At 39.5% G+C, this 22777-nt stretch overlaps 1 protein-coding gene across 1 annotated transcript in view; it reads right to left on the bottom strand.

The window, feature by feature from the left end:
- Positions 1-1061: 1061 nt before the first annotated feature.
- Positions 1062-22777, bottom strand: part of LOC107531617 (regulating synaptic membrane exocytosis protein 1) — a 161365-nt gene continuing 139649 nt past the window's right edge. The window contains exons 25-29 of the mRNA XM_087817473.1: positions 11305-11443; positions 8894-9006; positions 5474-5575; positions 4769-4908; positions 1062-3366 (exon numbers count right to left, since the gene is read on the bottom strand). Coding sequence (XP_087673599.1) covers positions 3148-3366; positions 4769-4908; positions 5474-5575; positions 8894-9006; positions 11305-11443 — 713 coding nt within the window. The 3' untranslated portion in view covers positions 1062-3147. The remainder of the gene's footprint in view (positions 3367-4768; positions 4909-5473; positions 5576-8893; positions 9007-11304; positions 11444-22777) is intronic.

Genomic DNA, 22777 nt, shown 5'->3' with positions numbered 1-22777 from the left:
TATTTTAGTGGCAGACTCGCCCCCCCCCCCCCCCGTCCACCACCTAGTTACGAGCTATCTCACTCCATATGCATTTAACAGCTCTGCTCTGACAGTTGGCTATAAATTGAATTCATCAGTTATTTTAGTCTCTTGCTGAACCAGCCTAACAGACAATTTTATGTCCTGAAGACCAAACAACTGGTTGATTCAATAGGGTAAAATTCAGTCAACTGTTTAAAAAACTTTAAACAACTGATATAGTGACATGTTTCAAGTTGCTTTATTACCTCCCATTTGATACTAAGTTAGCTTATGTTTATAGTGCTTCACAAAGTTAAAGCCAGTGTGGTCTATAAAAATGTAAGGGCTCTTAGAAGGTGAAAAGTAGATTTCAACAGTTATTTTACCACCAAGCAACATGAAACCAGTCCTTACCAACCATTTGTGGAAATTATGAAGTCTATGAACACTCCATTGGAGAAGAAAAGTATCATGGAATTAAATTAAGAAAGCTAATAATTTCTCTTTTAACATGTCACTTTTAGAGACTCTACTATATTTGGAAATATATTTCCTAAGGTTCTGTTGAAGATGATTTAATGTACTACTTGGTTTGTTAAGTAAGCCTACTCTAAAATGAGGTTTTAAGAAAGATGGACAGAGGACCCAGATGCTTTGACGAGAGACGCAGGAATTGGTATTTCAATATGTACAAAACTTGAAATGATTTGGCAATTGGATGACAGAGTTGTCTCTTTTATTAGCACACTCAAACAGCAGCAGAAACACAACCTTCTCCATTGGATTCTCATGAGATTTATTGTTTTTTAATAATGCCACTTTTCAGAAGTATAGTCATGTGCTCACTTAGACAGGCTGACAAAGTGAAAACTTGTACGTGATGCAAAGTACCCTTTGGGCCATAGATTAAGACATAGATAGTGCAGTGACAAGTCAAGTCAAACGCCCGCAGCAGACAACAATCCCAACCTCCCCTTCCCGTGATCTGGCTCCCATTTTGCACCATAGAACCCACAGTGGATATCTGAGCAAAACATAGAACACAGATGGCTACCGACTGACATGAAAAGTAAATTTTATTAAACATGTTTACATACATGAGTTGGAAGTTCATTTAAAAGCACAGGGGAGTGTTAAGACAAGTGGTCAAAATAGAAAGATACTACCCAATTATAATTGATTGTTGGCCACTAAGACAGAACGGAATCTAGTAGAAGTGCACCAGTGCTTCAGTTCTTCCTGCTCAGCATGGTGAGTAGTGGTCAATCTGTGCCCTGTGATGATGGGCAGGTAATTCTGGCGTGTGTAAATAATGATAAAGAATTCACTTGGTGCAGGCAGTATGTCTATGGATTAAAACCTAGTGTGTACACAGTGTCTACATGTGTTACAGCCCCACAGTAGGAATCTACACCAAAATATTGATTAGAAGTAATTTGGTCCATACTACATCACGTTTTCCAGAGGGTAAAAAATAAAGCCCATCTATAGACATTTCACCCCAGGCTCACAGATCGAGTCTGGCGATAACCTGCAAAATGTCTATAACAAAAATGGATGGCTTAGATTTCTTGGTTATTTCAGTATAGTAATTAACGAGCAAACTGTACAAGTACATGCAACATACAAGCGGGCCTATGTGGAACTAACATACATTATTAAATAACCTTTTGTTTCTTTTCTTTTTCGTTTTTTATTTATTTTTATGTATTTTTTTACAAAACGTGCATGCAGCGTTGAACAGTTCCAAGTCATGCTGCTCTATTTGTGTAATCACAAAAGTTGAAAGACTCATAAAAGGAGAACATATCGATGCACCTGCAGGGTCTGCAGTATGGGACACACACACAGAATGTCACAAGGGAAGTTCAAGGCCAAGAAAAACTCAGATGAAGAAAATGCAAATTGAAATTTAACTTTGTTTTATCTCCCCCCCAAAGTAAGATACTTTGCTTTAAAAAAGTCGAGCTTTGTGCTTGCATCGATCTCAAAGAAATGTAAACTAAAATCGGATAAAAACATTAATTTAGTGCAGAATAGTTCGACTGGAATTTCCAGTGGAATACTGAACAGCTCATACCATGCTCTTTCTGGGGCGGATGGGTGTGTCTACACTGGGACATGGTCGAGAAGCCTGGGCATAGCTGGAAGTGTCTTAGGCTCACATCCATTTCTAGTCACCATTTTGGGAAGTCAAAAGTGTAGTTTATACACATGAGCATATACTTTTTTTTTTTTGAAAGTCAGCAAGAAAAAGGCATGGCAAGGAGTGTTTCCGAAGTACGATTGTGCAGTTAGTTTTAGTTCCCAGCATGAGTTGTAGATTGACTTCTTTAAAAGTCTTCCATGCAAAACAATAGAAAATGTAAACTAATTTTTTAGAACATGAACAGATATGCTCTCCATTAAAAATGGTGATTCTGGGATTGTTTGTTTTGGAAGATAACTTTTTGTTTTCTGGGTTTCCACATGTAAGACTTTGAGGGATTTTACAATGAAAGCTAGTGGAGCCCTTCATGGGCCTCATCTTATCGAGCTGTTGAACACTTTGGGGAGATGCTACAGAGACTGCTTCGGCCCTTTTTGTGGTGCTTTTGGAAAAAGAAAAGAAGGGTCTCTGTAAGCATCATGAGGCCTGTCATGACACAGCCGAAAACTAGTGTAAGTAACAAACAGTGAAAAACGAAACAAAACAAATCCAAAAGCAACAAATAACACACACAGAAACAAAACACAAAAGAACAAAACTTCTCAAACACCAGGGAAATAACACTGCTCGTGGTCTGTGTAGAAACGTGTAAAATACAACTTTTCACAGAGTGAGAGTTTCCAGTTTGTTTAATTTTGGGTGCGTGTGTGTGTGTGTGTGTGTGTGTAAATTTGAAGTTTCCTTTTTTGTTGTTTGTTAGAAGCATCAGTGGCTCTCACTAGCATATTGGCTCTTACTGTAATCTGATAGACTGCCTTGTTCTGTCATATGAAGCCAGGTTTGAAACAACAGTTGGGACACATCATTGAAAAACTACCACAGCAAAACACAGGTTGATTGTCTGTCTCCAACAATGCTTTTGATCATGACATATCTGGTTCAGATTATTATCCTGAAAGGCAGAGTTTTGTTGGAATGACTCAGGTATAAGTTCACTATGATCGAATGCAGGGAGGCCCAGTTGAACTTTCCAGAGATGATTGGGAAGCCCGACGGGTTAGGGGAGTGAGTGTGGGATCCACCAATGATGACGGTGGGAACAATTTGTACCATCCGATTACCATACTGGACAGATCAAGTTCTTCCAACAAGATTTGAGCCACACCCATAAAGCATTTATGGTCCATTCTTCCATAGTCTCCCCAGACAATCACCTGCAGAGACAGAGAAATGCAATAAACTTGAACTTCTCCCTCTTTTACATTAGAAGAGTTGAAAGCAACTGTCTGTAGCGGTGGGCTAGTCAGTGGAGAGGAGATGAATATAACTACCACCACAGGAGAGGAACTGGGTAAGAACATACCAACATTAAGGTGCTCAAAAAGACACTTTTCAATAATTTTTAGATTTTATGGAATGCAAGTAATGGAATGCAAGTCAATGAAAAGTATTCCATACATAAACCATGTTAAAGAAATAAATACACAAGTTTATTTATATATAAATGCAACACCTTCTTCAGTAACCACTATCTAATAAGCAATGTGGAGGACAACAGAGATATAAAAATTAAAATTTGTATAAGCTAGGAGGGCAAAACAGCCCAACTCAGTGTACAACGGAGTGCATGTATGATGGAATATGTATAAAGAAGGAGACTATGAACTACATTTCTTTTATGTTATGGACTTGTTAGTGAAGGGCAGGTTGAAAATAATTGTAAGCTGATGCCTTTCAAGGGCCTGCCTGACAGTTTTGATTTGATCAGATGACTGGTCAGTGAGCGCGCTCACAATCTGGGTCAGCACCTGCTGGCGTCGGTTAAGCATTCCATTACACTTACTCCCGGCTCCTATTTTCCAGTCCTTCAGTTGTCTGTAAATGTTCTCAACTGAACTTATTTATCTGCTTTATACAGGCAGGGGTGGTGAAGCTGGCCTTTTCAATTTACTGAGTATCTTTGCCAAATTATTTAATCTCTGTGGTCCTCAGACATCATCTTTAAAATGGAGATAAAGATAGTTGCTGCAAAGGGTAGTTAAAATGTTGAAAAGAGGTAATCTGGGTGAGCACTTGACAATGCCCCTGACAGTCAACCAGTCCTGAATATTAGCTGGTCCCTGAACACTTGTTTTCCCTTTCCCTTCTCCCTTGTTGTATCCCATGTCTGCATATAGCGATGCTGACAAAACTATTATGAACATCATTTGCCTTGATATCGATCATCTATCATCTATCTATCTATCTATCTATCTATCTATCTATCTATCTATCTATCTACCTATCATCTATCTATCATCTATCTATCCATCTATCATCATCATCTAGCTATCAACATGAGGCAAGGGGTGGCAAATGGGGCACAAGTAGAGGAGCAGATAGAGAGATGAAAGGAGGGAGAGAAAAATAACAATTTTATCCACCATTAAATCTGTATGTATTTTTAATACTATGCATTATCTGTAGAGTAAACAGCAGTTTGTTGTTTGTCCTACTGGAGGATGCCAGACCGCATTTCTCCCTACTGAACTTGACTGTCTTCCTGGTTGACCGCCTCTTCGGTGTCTACGTGGATATGTGGACTTTCAAAGTAAAGTCACCCCCACTACTACTGACCTGAAGAACTTTACCCTGTGGACTTTCGTCAAACACCAGGGACTGTTGATACAAAGGATCAAGGGTTTTGCGTGCAATTCTTGTCTTCTTCTTGGCTATACAGGCCCCGTTTTCCAAAAGATAGACTTTGACGTATGGAGCTAGACGAAGGTGATAGTAACATATAAGAAGTTAATCCTTTAAGTTACATTGATTTTATTAGAGAGTGCCTGACTAGACACTTAGAGATGCTTTCTGAACGTTTTCCACTGACTATTTAAATCATTTATACTTTCCAGTGCTTCATAAATTCTACTCCCTAACTCCCATGTTACCACTACTGCCATTTTCATTTCAAAAGCATGTATACAAATTATCTCAAGACTTTGACTTACTTGGGGTTTACCTGGAATTACAATTCAGGTTTATATCTTAAAACTCTTTGTGTCCTCATATCAAAACCAAACATTTTTTCCTTTTGCATTTGTAAATGTATCAAAAAGAAAACACCCCTAACTGACACAAGCTAAGAAACAATTATAACTCAAGTTTCCTTAATATGACTATATTATTCTTAATACTTTCTGACAGAATAATTGTGCAAAGGTTCTTTTTCATAGACTCAAAGAACACAGAAGAGCTGCCTCTTTAATCAATCAGACGATAACCTCGGAGGTAGAAGGCTCCAGAGCAGCGAGGGTTTGGGTTGGCCCGAGCCCCCCTTACCAGGTGTGGATTTGGAGCCGGGTTTCTGCGTGAGGCTTCGCGCCCTGATCACCTCCACCTCCAGCTGGCCCTTCTTATCCTCCATCCCGATTTGTATGTCACCTGCAAGGGCCGGGGAAGCAAAGCGTTTCAGCTCCTTGGCGGTCACGTGTGGTTAAAAGGACAGACGTCCATGGAGGCTTCAAATGAGGATCTTTACGATCTCGATAAAAACTAAGATTTAGAAATTGCCAGCCCCGTTCTTCTCTCCCCGCCTCCAAATCCAGTCTTGAAATGTTTCTCTTTATCTTTCTGGTACTAATCCATCTTATGGGAGTACCGATTAGTTTATAAATTGCTTAATGACAACAATACTGAAGTATTTAAGTGATTTTTTAAAAAAATTTATCTTTATTGTTCAAAGTATTACAGATGTCCCCCTTTTTTCCCCGTTGATCCCCTCCACCCCGCACCTGCCCCGCCCCCCCCGCCCCCAGGCCTTCCCCACACTATGGTCTGTGTCCCTGGGTTGTGCATATGTGCATATAAGTTCTTCGATTAATCCCTCCCCACCCACTGACCCACCCCCGCCTTCCCATTGAGATTCATTAGTCTGTTCCGTGCTTCTGGATCGATTTTGTTCCTGTCTATTTTGCTTATTGGATTCCACATTGAGTGAGATCATGTAAAACTGAAGCAGGAAGAATCAGAAAACCTGAACAGGCCAATAACAACTGATGAAATCGAAGCAGCAATAAAAAAATCTCCCAGCAAACAGGAGCCCTGGTCTGGACAGCTTCACAGGGGCACTTAGTAATTCTTTAAGTTGTAGGGTTAGATAATTTATTAAAATTTTTTCTTGCTTTTTGAGGTAGGCCTGTAGTGCCATGAATTTTCCTCTCAGGACTGCTTTCGCTGTGCCCCATAGATTTTGGGTTGTTGTGTGCTCATTTTCATGATTCTTGTACTCTAATAAGATGTCCTATCCTTTATGTCATTTATTATATGATACTTCTTAATAAAAAGCATCACTTATCTATATTTCCATTATCTAGAGAAACCACTAGCTAGTGTTTTGGTGACTATCCTGACAATCTCGTAAGTACTTTCCTCCCTCCTTCCCATCCTTTCTTTTTTCCTTCTTACCTATCTATCCAGCTGTTATGACCACACATCCTTAACTTATTGACTGTACTGACCACTTAACAGGCATGCCATTACCTATTTAACCAAATATAGATTATCTATTATAAACAGCATTATAATGAATAGCTTTATAAATAATTTTTGCACACTTCATCAATGATTTCTTAAGCATAAATCCCCAGATTTTTAATTATTGGGTCTAATTGAATAGGCATTCAAAAACTCCATACTGTCAAACATCCTTCAGAGAGGATGTGCCAGTTTGCACTATCATCAGAAGTATTACAGCCCACTAATAGTGGTATTAACGAAATGTCTAATTTTTGCCAAACTCCTGGTTAAAAACTTGTAATTTGCATTTCCTTGATTATTAGGAAGGCTGGACATGGTGTTTTCAATTTGTGTTCCTTCTCAATTTGTCTTGCCTGTCATGTCCTTTACCCATTTTTAATAATATGTTCTTTTTCTGATGGAGATGATACTTTATCTCTGAAAATGTTAAATGTAATTATTTATAAGTTATTTTTAGTTTGTTGAGTCATCTCCATTTTTCAGTTGTGAACTCTATTTGCAGAGCCAGTTGATCGACTTTGTGGTTCTGGATTGCTCATTAGTTTTATAATTCTGTTTTAGATCTCAGCTCCTGGAGGTCTCATGGTCCTTTTTGTTTTGATCACATACACACCTTAAATGAGTCAAACTGTTCTATAAGACTTTTTTTTTTTATTAGTAGAAAAGATTCCCATTTTCTCTGTCAACTGCTTGCCTCCCAAGGGTCACTGCTTTCATAAGTTTCAATATTTTTATCTGATCTATTTTTTACTTTTTGGCATTTGCCTCCCTATCTCTAAATGCTATACTTATAAGATAGCATCCTATTTTTTTCAGTTTTAGATATTATTGACTTCTAATTTTGATCTCTCTGACTTCTTTCCTATTCTCACCACATACTAAACAATTTCTGTCATCCCATTCTCCCAGTATTAATGTTTGTATTATGATCACGTGACGTTATTTATAGCCGAGTGGACTGCAATACTATGGTTACTACTTCTCATTTCTTGGACAGCTCTTCCTTTTTCCCCACACTTAATAAGTGTCTTTTTAGAAAGCATTTGCTTACATTTTTACGTGCATATCACTAATTCAACTCCTTGCACTCCCCTGGTTGTTTACTTGTTCCATAAAATCAAATGCATGAGGTGTTCTATAGGTTTTAATCTTATGAAATCTGACATGCTACAGTTTGAACAGACTGCTTTGAAAGCTTGCTACGGCTGCTATCTTTCCATCTTCCGTCACTACCAACCATTTCTCTCTGTGTTGAAGCATCTGTTTACTGGATCTCATCTTCTCATTTTCTACTCACCAATAGCTTTCTGAGCGATGTTGGGTATGAGGCGAATATTTTGAGACCTTTCCTGTCTGAGTATTTATTTATTCTAGCCTTAAACTTACGTGAGAATCTCGCTGGCTATTGTACTCGATGCTGGAAATCAACTGTTACTCAGAATTTTGAAGGTAATGCTGAGTAGTCCTCTACCTTCCAGGGTCATTTTTAAAGAGTCAAATGGAAATCTGATTTTGATAGTTTTGTATAGAATTATCCTCTTAAGGAAACCTGGAGGATTTTCTATTAATTCCATGGTGATGTGCCTCTCTATTGCCCTATTTTCATGCATTTTACTGAGTACTACGTGGGTCCTTTCAAGCTGGAATCTGATGTCCTTCAGGAAACAGCTGTTGCACATGTTACACATAATTTTCTCCATTCATTATCTTTAACTTCATTTAGGGTGTATTCTGCTAGTAGACAATTTCTCTGGCTTTGGTTTGATCCTTTGGAAATTCTTCCCACACCAAGAATATAGAAACATTACCTTAATGTTTTTCAGTATTTTCTAGTACCTTTCTCCACCCCTTGTTTATCTTCACAATTGAGTCTAAAATATTGTTTTTTTTAAAGTTTTGAAGTAGGAAAGCAATTTCATTTTAAAAACAGAATTAAATATTTATGCCAAGATCCTTTACTGAATAATCCTTCGTTTTTCCCATGTGGTGAAATGCTACCCTTTACCCTACATTTGGATGAATTGTAGACTAACCTGACAGGGGTTTTCTGATAATTCAAAGATGTAGGACTAACTTTCTTCATTTTGCATAATGTCTCAAGTTGAAAAATGCATTAGAAATGAGAGTAGTCATTCGAAACCAGCAACACCGTGGCTGAAATGTTACTTTTCACTTGCAGTACTATTATGCTACTTTAAGTGACCTTAAAAAAATGATTCTTACCCATTGCAGGGGTGGCGAGGGTTTGGCGGCCAACAAGCTGGGCTGGTCCCAGCCCATCAAGAAAATCACTAAATTGACTGTCTGCTCCTAGTCGCACTCCAGGAAATATTAAGCTATTAGCAAAAGAACAAAAAATCAAAACATTAGCTCTGCTAGAATTCTTTTCATTGGTTTCCATTAGACTACTAATTCTGATCATGAATCATAACCACTGCTTAGACAATCGGTTTACTTATTCATTGCATTGCCTCTGTGCCAAACAAGTATATGAGTGCAGTTCTGCACTGATTGAGAAAAGATCTAAACTCTCGAAAGATCTAAATTAAGAGCTGATGTTCCATTCAGGAGAGCTCTGTTATAGTTTCTAATACGTTACAGTTTCTGGACACTTACAAATAAAATTCCCTACATAAATATATCACTGACATAAAATATAAGATGCCAATTTTTACATCATGAACTTTACATAAATAATTGCTCATAAACACTGAGTAACATTAATGCTACACTTAAAAAATGGTTAGTAATTGCTTAAATATTAGCACAGCACACATTCTTTCTTACAAATAAAAATGTTTAATTTATTCATTTGTGAAAGTATTAAGTTTTTATATTCTCTGAGATTTTTACTAAGTTCAAATGGCAATGAATTGATGAAAATATGTCTATGTCTTATTACAGAACGACTGCCTGCGTTCCCTGGGCTGTATGCTCCACCAGAGCACTGACTATGCCCTTCTTTATGGATGTGCCCTGGGCAACGAGAATCAGGCTTGTTAGGTCCCTGGATTACAATGAGCATTTTTGGAATAAACAGATGTCCATAGGAATTTACTGTTTCCAGTGTGCTTCTACACGTTATTTCTTCACAATCAAGGGAATTAGACAGGGTACATATTGTTATCCCATCCAGAGACTGTGAAAATCAATCTTTGAGAGGTTGAGGGGCTTATCCATGATGGAGGTAAACATTATTTGATGTTAGTTTTTATATAAAAAATGTCTCCAGTCTTGCATTTGCACATTGCTTTATAATACATCATCGCATATTGTTTTGTCAGCAAATTTATCTCCATAACGTTGACTCCTGCTGACTTTTGTTCTTAGCTATGTCTTGCTGGGAGCATGCATCCCAATCATTTGATCAAACAAATGAACTTACTAGTTTTAGGAATGGGAAAGCATATCATAAATATTCACTTGGCATAATTTTGTTTCATTTTCTGAACAAAATAGAAAAATTCCAGTAAAATAAAATATTAATATTAGATTGGTAAATGAGATATTTAAATGGCAATAAATAAGTAATTATAAAAATTTTGTACATGGTTGACTCCCAAGTAACCCACTGGAGAATAATAATTACTAATTTGTAAGATCTATCACCTCAGTAAAAACTCAGTTTTATCAGAAAAATTCTCAAGCACAAGAAAATGCAGGATTTCTGTAGGAATCTACATGAAATAGTAAAAAACAAACCAGGTAAGAAAAAAAAAAGTAGTTATGTTTTTTTCAAAATTAATTAATTTCAGAATTAACTAAAACTTTTTAATTAAAAAAAATGAGAAAAGTAGGTCCCGAGCTTTTATCTTAAGGGAAAAAATGAGTTAGTGATGTTTTGAAAACAAGAATATTTACGTTGCTATTATGAGTGTTAGACTTACAGCTTAGAACCCCAAATAGTTTGGAGAAATGTAGGAATATGAAAAATTAGTCCTTCACTTCTTTTTTATTTTTATTTCCTGATTTTTCTTTTTCTTTTTTATTGAATTTATTGAGGTGACATTGGTTAATAAAATTATATAGGCTTCGGGTGGACAGCTCTATCATCTGCATATTGTACTCTGTGTTCCCCACCCCAGGTCAGTCTCCTTCCATCACCGTTTCTGCGCCTTACTGCCTTCTGCCTCCCTGCCTCCCCTTCCCTCTGGTAATCACCATACCGTTGTGTCTATGTTTGTTTGTTTGTTTTTGTTCAATGCCCTCACCTTTTACACCCAGCCCCACAACCTCCCTCCTCTCCGACAGACGTCGGCCTGTTCCTCACGTCTACATTTCAATTCAGACTTTGGTAACCGTGCCAGACAATGAGTTTCCTATATGAAAGAATCCATTGAAGGGGACATTTCTACAATAAACATTCCTTCACGGACTATTCTGAACTTTTCAGGGCGCTAGAAATCGGTGTATTTATGTTAACCCAACGTTTCGCCATCCCTCGACGTTCTGAATGGCCAGGCGGTGCAGAGGTGTGTCCGGGTGCGTGCACACAGGCCAGGCTGTTTCCAGGTGGGCGAGTGGCCGGCTAGCTAGCGAAGGAGCCGCACAGCAACCCCAGGTGGCTGCGTTATTTTTCTTGTGACGGCACATCCACGGTTCTGCAGCCGTTCAGATGTGCCAGCACCACTTACTTCCCCTCGGAGCTGTAGCTGTTGATGCTGCCGTCGGTGGACTCCCGGCTTGGCTGCCGCACCATCTTCCTCATTTCGGCCGCCATCCCCGTTTCTGTGCTTCTCTGAATGGTGCTTTTTAACTTCTTGTGGCCCGACTCTGGCAGGAGAGAGGAAAGGAAACTCTTAAGTTCTGTGTAGGCAGTTCCCTGAATACTGACTCTACCAATACGATAGTTCATTATACACACAATTAAATGTTTATTCGGAAAAATAGCATCTAAGAGAATAATCTGATTAATTAAATCTCTTTGCCAAGGTGTGCTCTGGCCAAGAGGGGCCGCGGCAGGCGGCAGACCACCGCTCCAGTTCCAGAGGCTGCCTGCATCTCAGGGAGCCCAAATGAACTCACTGCATCAAGGCTGCTGACGTCGTGAGCTTCAGTGAAAAGTTGAATTTGGCACTGAACCGCTGTGTGGGAAGAGAATGCTGACCAGCCTCATCTGAAATGCTCCCGATGTGTGGGAACAGACCTAAATGAGTGGGCCACGTCCTTTAAAAGAGGAGGCGCTCGGGACCAGGCATGGGAAATGCCACAGTTCCAGAACTGCCACACATCTGCGGCCCTCATGAAGAGAAGCCTCAGTATTTCATTTAATAATTTCTGCAGCACTTTAATGTACATGATCTCATTTAGGATGGCTTGTTACCTATGTAGGTAGAATAGGTATTATCTTAATTCCAAGGCTTCAAAGTTATCTCAAGGCCTTTGGACTTCAGAGCAACTTCCTTGAGCGCCTTTGAAATGCATTAACCAGCATTCTATTCCCAGCATGGAAATGAAATTCTAAAACATTTGTCTGATTAGAGCAATATCAAAAGGTTAGACAAACTATTAGACTTTTAATATCTGCCATGGGGCTTGCCCCTACCCTTTTTTTTATCTATACACTCTATAAGCATTTCTGGTTTTATTTCAATTTTTCATAAAGTATTAATATCCTTTAATAATATATGAAAAATGGACTATGTACATAACTACATACATAAGCTACATATACATGAATATAAACGTAAACTTTTCAATTTTCATAAAACCTCTGTGAGGCAGGTGCCTAAAACACTGTTAAATAAACCATATGAAAGAATGCATGTTTTCCTCTGATTTTTGGTCATTGCGACCCTTTTGTAAATTGTCTAATAAAAGATATAATTGGTTATGTGATATGGACTCAATACTGAATATTCTCCACAGAAGAGCTATGGTGATTCCTTAAATACACAAGTCTGATTATGATATTTCCTTACTCAAGATCTTGTGATGGTTTATCATCAAAATTAAAAGAAAATCCAAAATTGTTATCATGGCCCATAAAATGCCATCTAAGACGGGGGCTGCCTCTCAGACCTCACCTCTACCCCGTCCCACATCCCACGTGACCACTGCCGTCCAGTCTCACTGTTTCCCTTGACTTTTCTGGTCCACTCCAAGCATGTGCTTCAGGCCCAGTTTCCTTACTGGCTGTCCCTGAGGATTTTCTTGCCTTCCTCCCTCATTTTATTTGGGTTTCTTTCAATCCCCACCAATCTCTCTCCCTTGCCATGCTTTGTATTTCTTCACAGCACTGCTCCTTGATTGTCTGTTGTCTGTTCCCCAATTAGAACTTATTTCTGAGGAGAGAGACGTGTGAATATTGCTGACTGCTATCTCTAGTATGCAGATCAGTGGTATAAACTCAGTAACAGGATCACATCACAACTACTAATGTGCAATTTTCTCATTCCACTTGATATAATTATTATATAATACAAATAAATTCATGCTTATTCTTTTTAGTGATTGTACTGTTCCATTGCATAGTTATGTGGTGTCATACGTAAACCATCTCCTTATTGATGAGCATCTGGGATGTCTTCCGTTGTTAGAGTTTTCATAGAATAAATTTCTAGAAGCTGAAATGCTAATAAAAGGGTAAGGATCTGTTTAACTTAATAGCTATTTCTAAACTGTCCTTTAGAAACATTATAGAAACTTGCACTCCTACCAACATTTATAAGGATGTATCCATTTACCCACTGAAGGCACAGGCATGTTCTACCTTTCCTCTTTCCAGTCTTTGTCTTGCCCATTGACTTGTCATTGTAGAATGGTTACACATACCAAAGGCAGGGTCTTCATTTACTGTTTAGTTTTGGTATATATATTTATATACTGTGCCTCCTTCTTAGACGTAGGTCCTTTATGAAGTCGCTGTGGTGGAGCAACATGTCATTCATGCACACACATTGGCCAAATCCCACTTGAGGGGTAGGGGCAAGCCCCACGGGTACATGACCAATGTGAGCCAAGAAGAATTGTGACAAATGTTTACAAGGCAGGATGAGGCAATCCAGCCAGGGTGGGATACCAAATTCTTTGAGGATCATGGCTAGAAGAAATGTGGGCAAACTTTAAATCTAAATGATGAGGTGATGTTGGAAACTGGAGGAGAAACAGTTGAATCAGCAGTGAGGAGATTCAGGTTAGAGTATACATTCCTTCAGTTTTTCACTTTTCCATCCATCCATCCATCCCACAAATATTTATTAAGTCCCTAATGCGCGCCACACACTGTTCCAGGTGATGGGGATATACTGATAAATGACAAATCTCCTGCAATCCTGGAGCTTGCATTCCAGCATGTGTGTATACAAGAAAGGCAGTGAACAAATAAACAAATAATACATGACTGGTAATACATGTTCCATAAAAGAAAAAGTTAGGCAGGATATGGGGGATAGAGAGTGACAGGGTAAGAGCAGCAATGGGTTTATTAAAAAGGGGTCAGGGTCTCGTTAAACACTGGTATGGAGTCAGCACACAAGCCATAGGGGGTAGGAAAGTGACCCCCCCCAGAAGCATCAATCCTGGTGGTTGTGGTGGGGAGGCTGTAAGGTGGTCAGGAGGGGGCAGCTAATCAGTAGCACACAGTTCTCGAGGTTTCTTCAGCAGGCTTTTCAGTGTTGATGTTGACTCTGGCCAAGCGGCTCTGTAGCCATTGATCTTGGGGCTCTGTGTGCGGCTGGCAGTCCAGGGGATGTGGAGGTGGGCGGTCAAGACCTGATTTCTGCGCATTTCCCAGCACAGGTTTCCCATGGTTGGCATTCATTACACATTTGTTCAATAATGAAAAGAAAAAAAAACTTTAAAAGTGAAGAGTCTATTAGTTAGTTTGTTGTTTTTTAAATTGGAATATCAACTTTTCTTAAAGAATGGTGTATCTACCGGGTGTCCCAAAATTCTTAAAGCAGTTTTAAACCTTCGTAGCTTCCAAAACATAAATGAAAAAACATCATTTGAGAGGTTGGTTATTGAACTTCCTTTTGTACTTAATTTTGTGAATCTGAATTATACATATTTAATTTTAAAGTTTTTTTAGTCCTTCCGAAGATGGCAAATGTGAATCAATTTAGCTCTTGCCTTATTTATGTTAATATTCAATGCAAAAAGCTTGGATGGACTGAACAATTTTATAAAGGCCCAGGTAAAAGCTGAATAAATAGTTCCAGCTATGAATCTGTCTCATTTAAATTCATAAAGGCTCTAAAATAATTTAGAATAAAAGGATTAGAAGGAAAACTGTTTTGTCGGTGTGGGAACTGTAAATTTGGCGAAGCATAATTCATGCAACAAATATTTGTTCAGCGCTTACACTGGGCCCAGCCTTTTCTAGAGGCTGGTGATAGAGCAATGAACACAGCAGACAAACATCCCTGCCCAAAGGGAGCTTACACTCTGGTGACTATAATGACCTGCTCAACATCGCACTAGTTAGCAGAAGCTGCATTAGAAACCTGATTGTCAGAATCTTGGCCTTGTGATCACTCCAACATATCACAGTTTGGAAAACACAGAATCTGATCTTATTTATTTTACAAATAGAACAACAATTTAGTTCCACAGATATATTCATGAGTACGCTGTCATACGGGCTTAGAAGTTCACTTGAAAACTTTGTTAAAAATCACATATATTCTATACAGGTACAAATGTGTAGAATTACTGTAACTACCTCTTTTCATATGCTGTAATTATAGCATAAACATGTTATATACAAGTATGATTTTTGCTATCAATATAATGCATGAAACCATTAAATATTAGCAAACATTATGCTAATTAACAATACCATTGATATTATTTATTTATTTATTTAATCTTCACCTGAGGATATTTTTTCCATTGCTTTTTCAGAACGAGTGGAAGGGAGAGAGGGAGAGAAAGAGCAATGTGAGAGAGACAAGTTGATTGGTTGCCTCCCACATGCACCTCGACCGGGGCCTGGGATCCAGCCTGCAACCGAGGTACCTGTCCTTGGCTGGAATCGAACCCGGGACCCTTCATTCCGAGGGCCAACACACTAATCACTGAGCCAAACTGGCTAGGGCAATGCCACCATTATTTAATAATTATTTGTATCCATTGAAGAATCATTAACCTGATAAAGACATGAATTCTGCTATCAAATTATGACATGAAACCTTTGACTTAAACCGGCTGTCCCAAGCATTATACGAAGAACCAAAGGATTAGAAAACTAGTATATTTTAATATTCTATGTTCACAAACACATAAAATTTAGTAAAATGTATAACATTTGGGGGCAGTATTTTTATCTAGACTTTGGAAGAACAAACTTCCTCTCACAGAATATCCCAAAGTGTCACATTTACATATGCACTTATACTCTTTTCATCTTTGGAGATGTGAGTTATACTTAGAAACACCTTGCTGACTTATTCATTCATTCTGTAAATACTTATTAAGCACCGAGTACCTATAATCCAACAGGCGTCATTCTAGGTATTGGAGCTGCAACAGTAATAAGACAGGATAGCGCATATAATAAACAACTAGAACAAATAGGTTAATATGATATTTTAGATTTTGGTAATCATCATGAAGAAAAATTAAAGCACAAGATACAGATGAGAGTATCTCAGTAGAAGGAGTTACTTTTGATCAGCCGGGCAGGGAATGTAAACAAGGAGCCAGCCATGCAAACACCTGCAGGAAGGATGTTCCAGCAAGTGCACGACCCTGAGGGGCGACTGTCCTTCCTTGGCTCTCCTGGGAAAGCTACGAGAGGGCGATGTGGGTGGGCAAGGAGGAGATGGAGTGGAACAGGCTGAAGGACCTGGTGCTGCAGAACCCGCACCGCCAGAAAGAAGCCTGGATTTTGCACTGAGAGTGGTGGGGAGCCAAGGCGGGGTCATGATCCGACCTACGTGTTTGAAGGATCGCTCTAGTTACTGTGTGGAGAATAAATGTTAGGAACTAGAAGTGAAAGCAGGGGGAAGGTGTGCAAAGTTACTTTCCTACCTAAGAGACGAATAGTGGCTCAGGTTAGGGAAGTAGCAGAGGAGAGAAGGGAGGCGGGTGGGCACTGATTAGACATTGAAGAGGAGCTTACGGTACCCGCTTTATTAGATGTAAGTGGTTCCAAAAAATAAAGGCGTCAGTACTTTTTAGGGTTTTAGTTAGGGTAACTAGTTGAATGATAGTGTCAGCCACTGAAAAGGGAACCGACTGTGGGTGGTGGAAATGATGAGTTCTCTTTTTGACGTCTGAGGGGCTTCCTAAACAGCCACATGAAGAGTAAAGTAGAAAGAATAGGCAGGATTCAGAACCATGCGGACAGTGCTGGAAACAGGCAGACAGACAGACAGACAGGAGATATTGGGATCCAGATGAAATTAAAAACTGTGGTACTAAATATAATAGAGAAGTGGATACAGATAAAAAGAGGAAACAGAATGAAGCGTAGGATTTAGAGGTCCAGAAGGAAATCCGGACTGTCAAGAAGTCTACAAAGACCTTTTAAGGTACAGGGAAGGACAGGGAAGTGTCATGGTGCAGAATAAAGTATTTCAAGAAGTAAAAAAAAAAAAAATCTTTGAATTTAGTAGGGAATAGACACAAAAATGATGACAGTGCTTAGCTCCATGGAGATCACTGCTTTCAAGAGAAACAGACTCAGAGTGAAGTAGGGCTGGGAGCCTGAAAGGAATGTCCACTCAGAAGACAGCATGAGAGGTCGGCGAGTAGAGACAACTCCTATGACTCTTTTGAAAAGGTTTATTGTGATGGAGAGGTAGTATTTGTAAATTCACATAGGATTAAGGGAGGTTGTTAATTTTTTTAAGATGTGTGATATTAGAGCTTGCTTCCATGCAGACACGAATGATTAAATGCACAGGGAAAAGCACCACAATTTCAGGTTGGAGAGGTTGATAATGTCTAATAAATCATCTTTCAATCAAAGCGGTCTCTAATGCCAAATGAAGTCAATTCCAACTAATTGGGGGGGAAAAATCAGTAAAAAAAATCACTTAATTGATTGAAAAATTTGGGTCCAAAAGATAAATGCAGTAATGTTCTATTAACTCACGAAGAAAGAATACAGAGTAAATGTAACCTTTTGGTCACCCTGAGAGTAACAACTGAGATCGGTGATATACGTACAGTGACAAAATTCAGTTATTTTTACATAGGAAAGTTGTGTTTAATATATCTTGTTCACAGAAAAGTTGTGTTTAATATATTTTGTTCAGTCATTCCTTCATTTACCTGTTAAGCAAAGTGTCTAGAGTGCTTTGGGCCCTGGCCTGTATATGTAAGTGTGGAAAGGAAAGGCCCGGAGCCAACCATGTCAGGGTCTAGTAGGAGAGACTAAGTGAAGGTTTGACTGTGATTCAGTGTAGCTCAACACAGAGGATTTATTTTATATGTATTTAGCTTTAGGTATTCACTGTATGTAAATGCAATAATATGGGGAGAGGAAGAGAGAGGGCTATTTAAACAGCGAGCGTGAGTCTTGCTGCGCCACTAAATGAGCATGTACGTGGTGAGATCAGGAGGTGCTAAATGCAAATCTTCTCTTCCTTTACTTTGTTTCAGTTCCTCCTAAAGATAAATCTGGTGCTCATGATGATTTCTAAAATAGGATGCGTAAAAAACAAACCAACTACTTTATCTGTTGTTCCAACAAAGCAGCAGCAACACAAACTGGTAATATTAGACTTAATGAGACTGGGTTGGTATCCAAGGGACTTTCAAAGGAAATTTGAACTCCATGCAGATGGTGAAGGGGCGATTTGTGTTTCAGACCAAGAGAGCAGCGTGCTTAAAGGTCCTGAGATGGTGAACAGCACGGTCCCTTGAGAGACTACATTTCCAGAACGACCAGAGTTCAGTAAAGACAGTGAGCCTGGGCAGCTAGAGAAGTAAGCAAGGGGAGGAACCACACAGGGGTTTTCATCCAGCGCTCTCAAGGTGCACGACTACGTATCATTTGGGTGGCTTTTGTATTATTAACCTATTTTTAATGATCTCATTGTCCCAGTCTGCCCAGTACCAAAATGATCCAAAGAGTTGGCTGCACTTTGTACTACATACAATGATACAGCAATGTTGTCATAGATCTTTAATAATCATTTTTTAAGAGAAATTATCCGGCTGTTCAAATGCCTCGAGTGTTGTGGTAACCACACAGTTGGGCATTTTTATTAGGAGTCTGTTCTAATAGTGCTACAATTTTTTAAAAAAAACAAACAAAAATGCCCCGTTTTGCATTGTGCCAAGGTTTTTGAATAGATTTAACGCCAAGCCAGGAAAGTACAACTTGTAAACATTTCACAGGTCTAAAGGTTATTTTTAGAAAACGGAATGGTGGTACTTTGACTTTTATGGTTTTCCTTCATTTATTCTCCAGGTTAATCCCACAAGCCGTTAGGTCTACAATGGTTCTTTCCTCTTTCTGTTTGTCAGAGATTTATAATGAAAGAAACACAGTGGTCAAGAAGCTAAAATAGTATCATTTAGAATATCTTTGTGAGATGGGGAGAATAAACCCCCGGGATGATATTTTCAGAACACTGTATTTTCCAGCGATGCAGTTATCCTCACCCACACCCCCAAGGAGGTAACGTGGTTTCTTTTGCTGCCATGAGCTTTCAGTTCTCCACAGACGCAGCTTCAGAAAAGGGATTCATCCATGCTGAACACTGACCTTTATTTTTCCGCCCTTCTGTGACTAATAGTTATTCTCTGGGAAGAAGCCTGGTACGGTTACGAGTGACAGCAATACCTGCCCATCACATCTGCTCAGTTCACTCAATCCCAGTTGATCTTTTCAGAAAAGCATTTGCTAATGTGACATCGAGTTTTCCTCTTGCCCATCTGATGAAAATGTAAGCAATAGCAAGGTCAAGATGGTCTTTTAAATAATTTGCATGTTAAACTCAACAAGGCTGCCAAAAAATTTAAGTAAAGAGGCTTACGGTCACTGAAACATACCACTTATATTGCATCCTGTTTTGGCCAAAGTAGTAAGGAAGGGGGAACCTTTACATGCTGAACTTCTCACTGCTGCAAACTGTTTGATTTCATGGCCTCAACGCTTCCAAGTATGTCCATGTTATGGACTGAATTTTGTCTCCCCCAAATTCACAGGATGAAGTCCTAACCACCAGCACCTCAGAATATAAATGTTTGGAGATAGCGCCTTTAAAGGGGTGGTTAAGTTAAAATAAGGCTGCTAAGGGAGGCTCTGATCATATCTGACTGGTGTCCTTACAGGAAGACAGTAGGACACACAGAGAGACCACCAGGTGAAAGGCGGCAAGGGGGTGGCCAGGTGCAAGCCAAGGAGGCGGCCTCGGCGGAAACCAAACCTGTCCGTGCCCTGATCTTGGACTCCCAGCCTCCAGAGCTGTGAGAATCTAAATTTCTGTTGTCCAAACCATCCAGTCTGTGGTATTTTTTTATCATAGCCCTAGCAAATTAATACATCTAAGGAGTAGATACTGCTATTTTAACACTTTAAAGTCATCTTCTTATTTAATAAACGTGATGATTTAAAAACAATTGATATGGCCTGAGGATGAGAATAAGCCCCGAACACTAGGATGGACTGGTTTCAGGTCACCGTTACTAAAAAATAGTCTGAAGTATTACATAAGTATAGCTAAGTAACTTATTAATAACTCTTGATGTTCAAAAAATAAGGCTTCCAATTTATTTGCTAAATAATAAATATATCACATTTAGATCAAATCTGTTTTCTTTACTCTTTTAATTTGGCTTAAATCAATACTTGAGATGAAACTGGATTTCATTTATTAAGTATAAACCTGGACTATCTCCTTACAATTTTCCATTCTGACTGTACAAATAAAACAATATTTCAGGCTGAAACCTAGAAAGAAGCAAATGTTTTATTGTATGTTTCATGTTTTCTTTGTAAAATTTTTGTTTAAACTCAAGATATTTGCTATTTAGGGGATCTTTCCTCCTATCCAATTTCAAAAGGCAGCCTCATACTCCACGGGGTGGATGGTTAGAAAGTGGTTTGAGGGGCAACTCTGGGATCAGAATGTCTGGACTCGAGCACCGGCTCTGAGTGCTACTTACTGGTTCTGTGCCTGTGGGCAGCTTACTTAGCCCCTTCGGCCTCACCTTCCTCCTCCATGAAATGAAATGAGGAAGGGGGGTGATGATACTCCGCTCTTAAGACTGAGTAGTAAATGAGACAGTCCACGGAACGCACCCAGCACAGTGTCTGGCACCTGCATAAGGTCACCTATTCTCATATAACAAGACCTCAAAGTATTTTGCACAGGTTACATCTCCAAGTTGAATGGTGCCAATTCCCCTTGCTCTACTCAAAGCACATCTTTCTGTGCCTCATACTGAACTCAAACTACTATTCAGAATGGAGCAGGATTAAGTTGCCACGTCGTGAGACTGCTCATGCCCCCAGTATCCATTCTTACCCTTTCTCTTAGAGACAGGACTTCCACCATCCTTCCAGTGAAGCACGGACCACATCCCCTTGTCTTCTCCCCTCTCGATGGCATGGGATCCCAAGAGCAGGAGCTACAGCAGCTACTCTGGGCCTCAGGACGGGAGCACTTGTTAATGCTGGCAGAGCCTGGGTCCCTGACATCATGAAGCCACCACACCAGCCGCAGGCTGAACTGTCCACCTGGGCTACTATAGGATGGTCTTGATTAAGCCACTAGACCCAGGGGTGTCTTATTACAGCAGCCTATCCGATGTCATAGTGATGAGTATTCTAAATAAAACCCAGTGTGGATTTAAAAAATAAAAGAGTAGTTTTGTGAAGAGTACTCTCTATTCTTTATCTTTAGAGAGAGACTTGGGTTATTAAGCAGGGTCTCTAGAGTAGTCTCATATTTAAAAGAATAGGCTCCTCTTCTAACAACAGTTGATGGAGATGTTTCTTCCCTGTGAAGTCTCCGAGAATGTGGGGTTAGAGGGGGAGAATCTAGCAATAGATAATGTTCATTAAATATCGTTGTCGTATAAGGCACCCTGCAGGGTACAATAAACAGAGGTGTCCTTCCCGAGTTTAACGTTCTGAAACAAACATGCATGTGTGAAGTGCCCTATGGTGTGACGATGACTACACTGCACTGGTTGTTATGCACAGAAATGAGAGTTTGAGATCACACAAAAAATGAGTAGGATTTTTTTCTATATTCTGTAAAACAAAACAGGTTTCTTGTGCTTCTCACCACACTTGCTGAAACAAATTAGATGGATTTTAATAAAAACTGAAATGATCTGATTTGAAATATGAACTATGTGGCAATATGAAATTCTCCTGAGGAGACTCAACAGGACAACTTAAGAGACAGGCAGGGGTTCTTGAGAGAAACTGAAACAGGCTTAGGACTGATATGGGAGAGACCTGTCATATATAGGTAGTCATCACTGACAGTCCACATTGAAATGCAAAGCCACTGCCTCAGGCTCTCGGAACAGTGGGTGCTGAGGGGCAGCTGGGTAGCTTCTGATTTGGGGGACTCAGTGTAGCTTTACCCAGCAGCAGAGCAGGAATTTATTTATTGTTTTCAGGCTTAGATTTTCCCCAGTCCACAGTGGAGAGGCAGAGGGCATGTGTGCATGTGTGTGTGTGTCTGTATGGAGGGAGGGAAGGAAGTATAAACTTAGAAAAACTCACAAGGCAACTACTGAAAAGCAGGAATACATACTGTCCATGTAAATGCTACAGGGACAGAATACAACGTGCTTGACTCGCTCTGAAAGGCAAACATCACATAAAGAGGAATTTCTGATTCCCTTCAGCATTGGTCATGACTTCCTAACCCACTGGATGGGTATAAAGGGTTTGCATATAAAGTAAAAATTGACAAATATCAAATTACAAAATGTGTTGATAAATACAGACAGTTAATAAGAACATTTTATATACAAGGTGCTGTGAGAAGATCATCAGCAAGCCCTTAAACCCTCTGCTTGTGCTTTAAAGGGCCCTGTCCTGGCCCTCTTATGGCCTCACCTCCTTAACACAGCACATAGCCTTCCCCTCCCCCTGGATCAAGAGGATGTACCCACCCAAATCTCACCCCACCTGGAGCCCATGTCTGCCCTTCTGAACTAAGCCTCCAGATCCTAGAACTTCCT

The sequence above is a fragment of the Miniopterus natalensis genome, chromosome 5, assembly GCF_054644295.1.
Source record: "Miniopterus natalensis isolate mMinNat1 chromosome 5, mMinNat1.hap1, whole genome shotgun sequence".
NCBI lineage: Eukaryota > Metazoa > Chordata > Mammalia > Chiroptera > Miniopteridae > Miniopterus > Miniopterus natalensis.
This window is presented reverse-complemented; position numbering and strand designations above follow the sequence as displayed.